Source organism: Notolepis coatsorum, assembly GCF_963971535.1.
Source record: "Notolepis coatsorum genome assembly, chromosome: 2".
In the NCBI taxonomy this organism is placed as follows: Eukaryota; Metazoa; Chordata; class Actinopteri; order Aulopiformes; family Paralepididae; genus Notolepis; species Notolepis coatsorum.
In genome coordinates, this window is record NC_140166.1 from 39,292,823 (window position 1) to 39,303,210 (window position 10,388).

General features: G+C 43.4%; 1 protein-coding gene across 1 annotated transcript; it reads left to right on the top strand.

Annotated features, from left to right (window-relative positions):
• Positions 1–892: 892 nt before the first annotated feature.
• LOC311223324 (uncharacterized protein) lies at positions 893–9,933 on the top strand (the record flags this gene model as incomplete). Its single annotated transcript, XM_084308116.1, has 4 exons — positions 893–898; positions 1,139–1,232; positions 1,408–2,487; positions 8,870–9,933. The coding sequence occupies 4 exons, from the start codon at positions 893–895 to the stop codon at positions 9,931–9,933; spliced, it is 2,244 nt and encodes a 747-aa protein (XP_084164242.1).
• Positions 9,934–10,388: the final 455 nt, after the last annotated feature.

A 10,388-nucleotide genomic window follows, 5' to 3' on the forward strand; every position in this document is an offset into this window, starting at 1 on the left:
ATAAAGTATCATTGGTTTGGTTTAGTTACCAAAAGTTAAAAGTAGAATCTGTAATGTCGTCAAACAGCAATGTCTAGGTATTGTGCTTTGTTTACACCTTTTGTTTTGGTCAGATGTGTGGATTTCAGTGGATGGGAGGAGTTGCTGGCCACACCTCAGGCTCTGCCAAGAGAGGTCTGGAGAAATTCACAGCACAATAAGTTACTAAACTCCAACCTAGAGGTCACTGTTTGACGATATTACCACAGCACAAGGATACAAATGTACTGAAAACTAGTTTGAATATGGCCACCATTGAATCCTTGTGTTGTGTTAATTATAGCTCCATGGAATGAGGTAAATGGAAAAATAGGATTCAATGTCCCCCAATGACATCATCACTGGTGTCCATATTAAAACTCATTTACTCTCAATAATTGTCTAACTAAATAAAAGAGTGCAAAACTGTTTAGAACTTTTGGATGTGTGTGAGATTATGTGCAAAATAAATCAGCATTGTTTTTTGCAGAGCCCCTTTAAGCAGAAAACGCAAGGCAATACATAATATTCTTTAAAATGCATATGACTATCTTGTCTATCTATTTTCCAGGCTATAGATTTGACTTTATTATTACGTCATTAAAACACACAATTTGCCGCCATGGAATTGTAGAATGAATTTCATAGAATAATATAGTCTATATGTGTTAAAAATAATAATGTGCAAGAGATATCAGGATCTTTTTTTAATCTAGTACATTCAACCTTCTACAAACCCACTGCACCAGTTCCAGGTTATTGGCCAATCACATGAGCCCAGGAAGTGAGAGTGCACTGTGTGATTTATGACTAGGCCGTGAAGCAGCTATATAAGCCTGTAGATGACTCCAGGTGTCATCACTGGGGGACGACTATGATGGTAAGTGTGCTGCCTCTTCCATTATGTCTTCACCTCCAATTGCTTAATTCACCTCCAATTGCTTAATTCACCTTCCAAGTGCTTAATTAACTGAATTAGACCCACGAGACTGATGGACTGATCTGATGCAATTCTGTTACACTGTGACATGGCATTGATCATTTTGTGAACTGATTTGTATTGCAAGCAGCCAGGAACTAATTATAACAATGATTGATCTCCCTCTGTGTCTATCCCCAGATGAAGCTGTCGGCCTTCGTGCTCCTTGCCCTGCTGGGGCTGTCCTCCGCCAGTCTTTGGGACACCTTGAGAGGGAGCTCAAAGCATAGACGAGGTAGATAAAATGACATTTTTACATGTTTCTTAGTAAGTTCTCATTACAGTTATATCAGAAAGGAGGGCGACCACAAAATCCAGTTCCAATGTAATACATTGATAATGACATGACATTGTAATCCTGGACATTTCTAAAAACAATTCTTGTCTTTATGTTATTCTCTTTGTCACAGTGACCATCCTGAACCCACAACTAGAGGGAAGGGTCCCACCACTCGCCAGTAATGTAGTGGTGGAGAGCCCACTGACCCCTCACCAGTTTGTGGGAGAACAAGAGTTGCCTGCTTCCTTCATGTTCGCAGACAATGTCAACATGGAATGGCTGACCTGGAACGGGTCCCTCCCAAATGGAGCCATGGCCATCTACAACGGTTACACCGAGCGCACCGACTACGTCTGCAAATACCGGTGTTCAGCCGGATTCTACAATCCCAGCCTGGGCCCCTACTGCCGCTACCCCTACGCTGACCGGGAGTACTACGCCCCAGAGTTTGAGATCCTCGCTAACAAAGACAACTTTGAGTTCCTGGAGTGGAAGGAAGAGTCTTATGGCTCGGTGCCTGCACACTCAGTCAGAGCCTGCCCCGGAGTGGACATCTACGTGGGCAAGAACAAGTACGGCCTTGGAAAGGTTGTCACCGAACACGAGGCCTTCTTCCTGCCCTGGGAGGGCGATGAGTACTGGTACAAGAGCTACCAGGTCCTGACCATCAACCGTGACGCCTACACCCAGCACATCTCGGACGTCAAGTACGACATCGATGAGGTGCAGATCCTCAATTACCCCCCAGAGACCATGCGCATCTCCGGGATCACCAACAACGAGTGCCAGCAGGTGGTGAAGACAGTGACCATCTCCAAGACCACGGAGGTGGAGAGCACTTGGACCATCGGCCGCTCCACCATGCTGGGCATCTTGGCTAGCATCACGGCTAAGATCCCTTTCGTGGGCTCAGGAGGCCTAGAGCTCACCGGGGAGAAGACCTTCGAGTTCTCCCGTGGCACCACCGTGGTGGAGGCCCTCAGCCACTCGGTGTCCGTAGAGCTGAAGGTCCCGCCCAATCACTCCTGCACCGTCCGCATGGAGGGCCGCAAGATCACCGCAGACATCCCCTACACCGCCCGCCTCAGCCGCACCTACCGCAACGGAGAAACCCAGTGGACGTCCATCGCAGGCACCTACGACGGGGTTCAGATCAGCGAGGTCCGGGTCGTGGTGGACCGCTGTAAGCCTGTAGAAGATGCCGAGCCCTGCCCATGAAAATACATTAAAAACAGGCACTGTTTTTTTATTGATCATGGATCTTGCAGGATTGATGGAAGTCAGTCGGACATTATGAAGCTAAAATGACACTGATGCACTGTGACACTGAAAGCAAATCATGTATAAGCTAAATAATTTAATGTTGTATATGTTTGTTGTGTAATATGCAAATAAACAGTAAAAGAATATTTTGGTTTGAATGTCATTTGTTTGAAAAAAAGAAACACAAGTACTGTGTGTATGTGCTTTTTATAAATGTGTGCAGTAATATAAGGTTAACATTTTAACATTCTTCCCATTTTTCTCCTTTTCAAGAATGGAAATGATGACAAACTGAAAAGTCAGCATCTATCACTTTAGGCAAGGCAAGACAAGTTTGTGTATACAGCACATTTCATACACAGTAGCAATTCAAATGGTTTATAAGGAATAAAATAGATAAAAAGACAAAGAGATAATAGAGTAATGTGGCCTCAGAATAGCTGTAATGTAATCAAAGGTAGTGGTGAACATAAAGGGGCTTAGTTGGGGGAACATAAATAGTCAGAGTTGGGGCAAATCTGAGATTTGTTTGTTCCAACGATGTGTAGCATTAATAACTGAACGCTGCTTCGGCATGTTTTGTTTTATCTCTGGGAACAACAATTGTCTTTAAGAATCCATGTAAAATTAGCCCATATGCCTAATAAAAATAACGAACATGAAAGGCATTGACATTATATTCTATCATCTATATTTACAGTAGACCTAACTGTGGCCTACAGCAAGTGATATAGTAATAGATTAAAAAGAACTCCCCCACAGAAAGAAACATTTTATTTTATTTATTTGATCAGACAAACACAAACAGATACAATAACATAAATACAATAAAAACAATACAGCAACACATCCAAAACAACAACAAAAACATGAATAAAACACAAACAAATATAATACCAAGAGATATTTACATAATGCGAAGAAATAAACTATGAGTACATGACTCGCCACCAACAGCCATGACATAATAACTGTTAATTTGATTCACAAACAGATTTATAATAGTCAACAACCTTGTTGCTTTTGAAACAGCAAATCATAGAATAGACTCTACAATAAAACAGAGTGACCTTCCTTATTGTATTGTTATGTATAAATGTTGGCTATTGTGCTGCATTTAAATTGCCCTCCCCATACGAGAGCTAGTGTCTGGTAAACCTCTGTTTACTCTGTGCATTGGCACAATGGGCAGATGTGTGTGTGTGAGTCTATTGAATTATTGAATGTGTACAGCAAATAATACACTGACTCTGAATAAATACACACACACACACACACACACATATATAAATATATATATACACACACAATAACTTCTACCAATGACATTGTAAGATCCTGATCAAACTGGCCAGTATCACGTCTTCGTCTGTTTGGCCCTCCATCCAATTCCTCTGCGTTGTGTCATTTTAATGGTCCTGACGTCTCCGATACTGGTAGATAAGATCCTTATCTCCCCCGTTAGTGCAATCCATAAACCATGATAATTCTCCACTTCCGTAAGAATTCGACACTCCGACACCGTGAGATACCTTATGAGGAAAAGCGTTGTTTTATTGCTATAAACAGAACCTCATAATCAGATGTTGTCAGATGTTATCAAATTGTATCGTCCTTGAAGAGTCTATTCTAATGATCTTTCGGTGTGTTCGTCTATCGTCCTTTTGTTATTCAGTCCAATAGTGGTCAGGCCTGTTCGTTAGCCGAGACCATCCTCATGGTAGCCGAAGCTACTGGTGATGTGGCATTTACCCCCCCCCCCCCCCCCCCCCCCCCTCTGTTCATAAGAGGAGAGAGAGAGTCTCTCCTGGTTTCTTCCCTCTTAGTCTCAGCCAGATTTTGGTCCTACTCGCTCTTGGTCAGATTCTGGTCTGCCTTACACCCGGAAACACTGTTCGACTCATAGATGTTCGTCGTCGCAACGACGGCCCCGCCTTCTGGTTGTCATGCGACGTGTTGTCATGACAACTGCTAACCTTTCACACATTAAACGTTTCATTCACTGTTGCATTAAAATAAACCCCTCTCCCTCGCTCTGGGCCTACAGTACACTCTTATCAGTTTGTCCCTGCAAGGAATGCAAAACATTGGGCTGGCTGCTAAACATTCTGCAGTGCTGGCTACTGCCTCTTCTTCTATCACCGTTTTCTAAAGCGAACCATGCACATTTCGTTACCACCGTTTTAGCTGTGGTCATCTCTCCCCAATCTATACATCACATACATTGAAAAAGCACCGTTTTCTCTCAACATGTTCACAAAGACATTCAAATTCAGCTGAATGGACAAACAGGAAATGGGTGTAAACAGTTTTAGTGCAAGGATTTATCATTGTAAGGACCTGTCCCTTTTTTCACCACAGACTTCATTCATGCTTAAATAAATGGTAAATGGCTGCATTTATATAGTGCTTTTATCCAAAGAGATTTACAATTTGTTCCTCACATTTTATCCATTCACTCACACATTCACACACCGACGACAGTGGCAACCATGCAAGGTGCCAACCTGCTCATCAGGAGCAGTTAGGGGTTAAGAGTCTTGCTCAAGGACACAATCGACACTCTGCCCGGGAGGAGCTGGAATCGAACCGGGAACCTCCGGATTACCAGACGACTGCTCTACCTCCCAAGCCACTGTTGCCCCGAATCACAGTACAATGATTAATTTTTTGTTTTACTCAGTCATAAATAGCTTATTGTGGAATGTTAATGACATGAGTATACATTCAGCTTCATATGTATCATTTGATTTGTTATAAATGTTTTAGGTCACCGTCTCTGAGTACAGCCAGCTGGCAGCAGGCTGAGGAGTCGTGGCCTTCTGTATTTGTAAGTGTTAAGAACAGAGTGTTGTCCTGACGCCACTCAGCTAGATGTGACTGAACAATCAGGGCAACCCGAGGACATTATGCAATCTCTTTAGGGAAGCAGATCGGATATCTGAAATGGCTTGATTCTGTTGATATCCAGGGGGATAGACATCAAAGGCTTTTAGTAATCATTTTCACAACAACAACAACAACAACAACAACAACAGTTATAACATTTTGGGTGATTTTACATCAACATACCTTCTATTAAAAAATGCAACAACAGTGCAAAACACGATTTTCATTGCACTTAATCTTTTAATAAAATGATAATAAGGGGCGGCTAGGTGGTGTAGTGGGCAAGGCAGGTAGTGTGACCTTCCACACGTTACACTCTCCCAGTGAGAGTCTGCGCTGCCAGGCTGCCTGTGTCGGAGAAAAGCATGTGATAGTCTCCGGCCTCCCGGACCAACAGTAGGGGGGGTCCGCAACAACCAGGAAGGGGGTTGGGAATTGGCATAACGACTAACAGTGGGATGGGAGAAAAATCGGGAAAAAAGGAGGGGGGGAAAAGATAATAAAAAAAATAAAAAATAAAATGATAATAAATAATGTAAGTCGATTTTGAACCTGGGACCATAGGATCCACAGGCAGCCGCACTAACCAGCTGAACTAAAGTGTCAGACCCATTAACAGTTGCTGGTTGAGTGTGACAGACTCGTCAGTAGTTTTCAATAACTATCTGTGCCAAGGACGCACTCAGTTGGAATGGAACATTCACCTCGATAAGTATTATCTCTGCATTAGGCAACATATGTACGGTAATAAAATAATCTTTATCAAGAGATACCAGGAGATGTACACTACAGTAACCTCTGTGGTCTGAGCTTTGCACGTATCAAAGCTAACCTTAAAGAAACAGCACCACGCCATCAATAAAATAGCAGCTCAGTCTGTTTCATGAAAACATTTAAATAAAAACGATTTGATACCTGATTTTCTATTCCTTTGCAATACTTTGGACTCCAATTTAAGGTATATAGGTGTAGGCTACTCTCTAGCCATAGTAGGGTCAGTATTATTCATTATGCCTTATTTTAATGCTATATTTCAACCTACCCACTCTGCTAGCACCTAGAACTGCTCCGCACACCAACTGACACCTCCAAGGCCTCCTGGGTCAAGGCAAGATGGAGGGACCAGTAGAGGTCTGCAGAACCATCCAGGCTTCAGCACTATACGTTGAAGATCCCACAGATGTTCTCGGCCAGCACCTGCCTGAAAGCAATGGACAACCCTCAACCGCCTGAGGACAGGCGTAGGACGCTTTGGAGCAGCAATGCAGAAATGGGGTCTCGTGGACAGTGCCCAGTGCGAATGCGGGGACCCATTACAACACATGTGGAACACATAATGAGCAGCTGCCCCCAAACACCGGTCACCAAATGGTGATCGTGGTCTAATTGACCTGGACGATGACACGTTGGACTGGCTTGCCTCAATGGAGCTGAAGGTCTAAGGACATACGCCAGAGAGAAAGAGAACATACCCACTGTAAAAGGTCAACTGACTTCCATCAATCCTGCAAGATCCATGATCAATAATGTATACGTCATATTTGTATATGAACCATATTTGGCATCATCATACACCTCCATCCACGATTCCACGCATCCCTAAAACCATAAGGCGGCACGGTGGTGTAGTGGTTAACACTGTCGCCTCACAGCAAGAAGGTCCAGGGTTCGATTCCCGCTTGGGGACCAGGTTTCCATGATGCCAGTTACCCAGGTGGGGTATCTCCCAGGCCTTTCTGTGTGGAGTTTGCATGTTCTCCCCGTGCTCGCAAAGGTCCCCCCCCCCCCAGATAAGATAAACCCAATGGAAAAACATGCACAACAACAATAGATCGCTAACGCTGTGGCGTCCTTGACGAAGACAGACAGGAGCACTTGGATTGGTCCCCTGGCGCGGCTCATGTTGACGCCTGTCTGCTCCCGGCTGCCCTTGGGGGGGAAGGACGATGGGATGGGTTAATCGCAGATACGAATCACATTCATGCATCGCATGCGTGCCGAATGATGACCTCTGAGCAGGTCCTAAATTATTATATTATTTATTATGACTTCAAATTAAACACGCTACATAATACTGGGTCAACGGGCATGAGGCCACTGTAGCTCGCTCTCCTCTTTATTGGGGGCAATAACTCTGCAGGGAGGGTTTAAAACACTGCACACACAGCACATCACCTCACTTTAGAGGAGCGACCTATCAAGGTAAAACACTTCTTTACATCCGAGTGGTAACTGAAGTGCTAAGCTCTGATTTGCTGTTTATCAATATTATGATTCGTTCCACTGTATGATTTATGGTTACATAATAATGCTGTGATTAATAAGTGTATTAGCAGTAAATGGATGTATAGAATGTTAGCATAAAGCACGCTGTTGGTTTTTGCTGGAAAGGCTATTTCATGATCGCTCGTAAAAGAAAATGGTAGCATACTGTAGCATTACATAAACATAGCTCATGGCAAGAAATAATTGGTACCAGCAATATCACTGACTAAATTATAGTATGTAATTATTTATATGAATGAACTGACTGGTATTATAATTGACATGTATGTCAAATTACATCATCTCAAGGAGAATACAGACCCTTGACTATAGAGTGGCATTACCGGTGCACCCAGTGATGTTTATCTATCTGTTATTAGTTGTTAATATTTACTAGAGTTGTTTGGATTGTCTCCTAAATTAATATTTAGGATTTAGTGTTTTGTACACAATAAGGGGTGTAACTATAGCCTACACTATGTATATATATATATACAGATACAGTATATGATGCATAATATGTATTTGTATTTGATTTATTTGTGTATCACATTAATCGATCAATCGATCGATCAATCAATCAATCAATCAATCAATCAATCAATCAATCAATCAATCAATCAATCAATCAATCAATCATGTTATTCTTGTGTCCAGATGAGGTGGTTCCTCCCGGTCCTCCTGGCCTTGCTGCAGCTCTGCAGCCCAGCCCTCCTCTCTGACCCCCTGCTCTACGTCTCCCAGGCTGATGGACAAGAGGCACACAGCAGTAAGTCACACAGCGATATTCTAAGGTTGATTATATTGTCAAAAATGGAAATCATTCTTGCCAGTGTAGTCGTATGTACTAAAAAGAAAGGACCCATGCGAAAAGGAATCCTGTTTTTTGCCGTACATACTATAGAGATTTACCACAGAAATACTTGTATTGTTGAAGAGTATTCCTGTGTTTTGTAAAATTACTATAGATTTACCACAGAAATATTGTAGCGATTCACCATATAGAATATGTCTGTATAGAAACTTATGAATCAATGTAGTATTTCTGTGGTTTTCACTATAGTTCATTTGTAATTTTTGTATGGGTAGTTTAATCAAAATCCTATCTAATCAAAAATCTAAACATGAAAATCTTTCTCATCATATAGAGCCCTGGCTTAACCCCCGGCTAGAAGACGTCATCCCCTCTCTGGACTTCAGAAACCCAGCCATACTGACTGAGGTTCCACAGGTCGAGACAAACTCAGAGACTCTGCCCATGTTTGGGGAGAACGTCAACCTGAAATGGGTCAAGTGGGAAGGCTCCCTTCCAAACGGAGCCGTTGGCATCTACAACGGCTACACCGAGCGGTACGACTACGTCTGCAAAGTCAACTGCAAGGCTGGCTTCTACACCCCCAGCAAAGGGAGCTCCTGCCAGTACCCTTACGCTGAGACCGAGTACACCTCCTCTACGTTTGAAGTTCTGGTCAACGTGGACCACTTTGAGTTCCTGGAGTGGGTCGAGAACTCCTACGGAGCGGTCCCCCCATATGCTGTCATAACCTGCCCTTATGTGAAAATCTACGTGGGCAAGAACAAGTACGGCCTTGGAAAGGTTGTCACCGAACACGAGGCCTTCTTCCTGCCCTGGGAAGGTGATGAGTACTGGTACAAGAGCTACCACGTCCTGGCCATCAACAGAGATGCCTACAGCCAGCACATCTCTCACGTAGAGTATTACATCGATCAGATGGAGCTGTTCCACCAACCCCCAGAGAACCTGCAGACGGCCAAGGTCACCAACCTGGAGTGCAGCAGTGTACAGAAGACGGTCATCCTGGAGAAGACCAGCATGGTAGAGAAGACCTGGGACATCGGCAGAAAGACCCACAACGGCTCCACCTCCACCATGACCGCCAAGGTGCCCATCCTGAGCCCGGGGAACGTGGACTTCAGCAAGGAGCAGACGGTCACCTTCTCAGAGGGCACCAAAATGGTGGAGTCCATCCGCCACTCCATCGCTGTGGAGCTGCTGGTGCCCCCCAACTACTCGTGCGTCGTGAGGATGGAAGGGAGGACGATGATAGCGGACATCCCCTTCAAAGGTAGGCTGAGCAGGACCAACCACAACGGTGACACCCACTGGACCACCATCACGGGGACATATGACGGTCTGAGGGTGGGGGAGATCAACGCTGTGGTGGAGCGGTGCCAGCCTGTCCTGGACGCTGTCCCCTGCTACTTCTCTGAGGACTGAGATAGAACTCCATGGAACCGAGTGACCATAACTTCAACTTCCAAGTCAACCATCAACAGGCACATGTGAAATGTTAACACTTCTCGAATGAACCATGCTTTCGAAGATAAGAAATGGACAAATAGAATATTTGAGAGAAATATTAAAAGTGATATATTTTTTCATTTCTTCTGAAGGTTTTTTTAAATGCTGCATACTAATAAATTTGATATTGGTGCAAAATTTTGTTTGATTCATTATTGCATTGTGTACCTATTCATTTCTATTGCCTAAGAAAATCACTTATTACATGATTACACTTTTCACTTTTCAAGGTTCTTCAAATGTTTGTTAAGTGATATGGGCAATGAGCTATTTTGCCAAGGTTGCTTTTCAAAGGTATTCCATTACACATTACTGATTACTTGCTTACATTTTTTATTAGTCATAATTTGTTACTATTGGATTACTCCAAC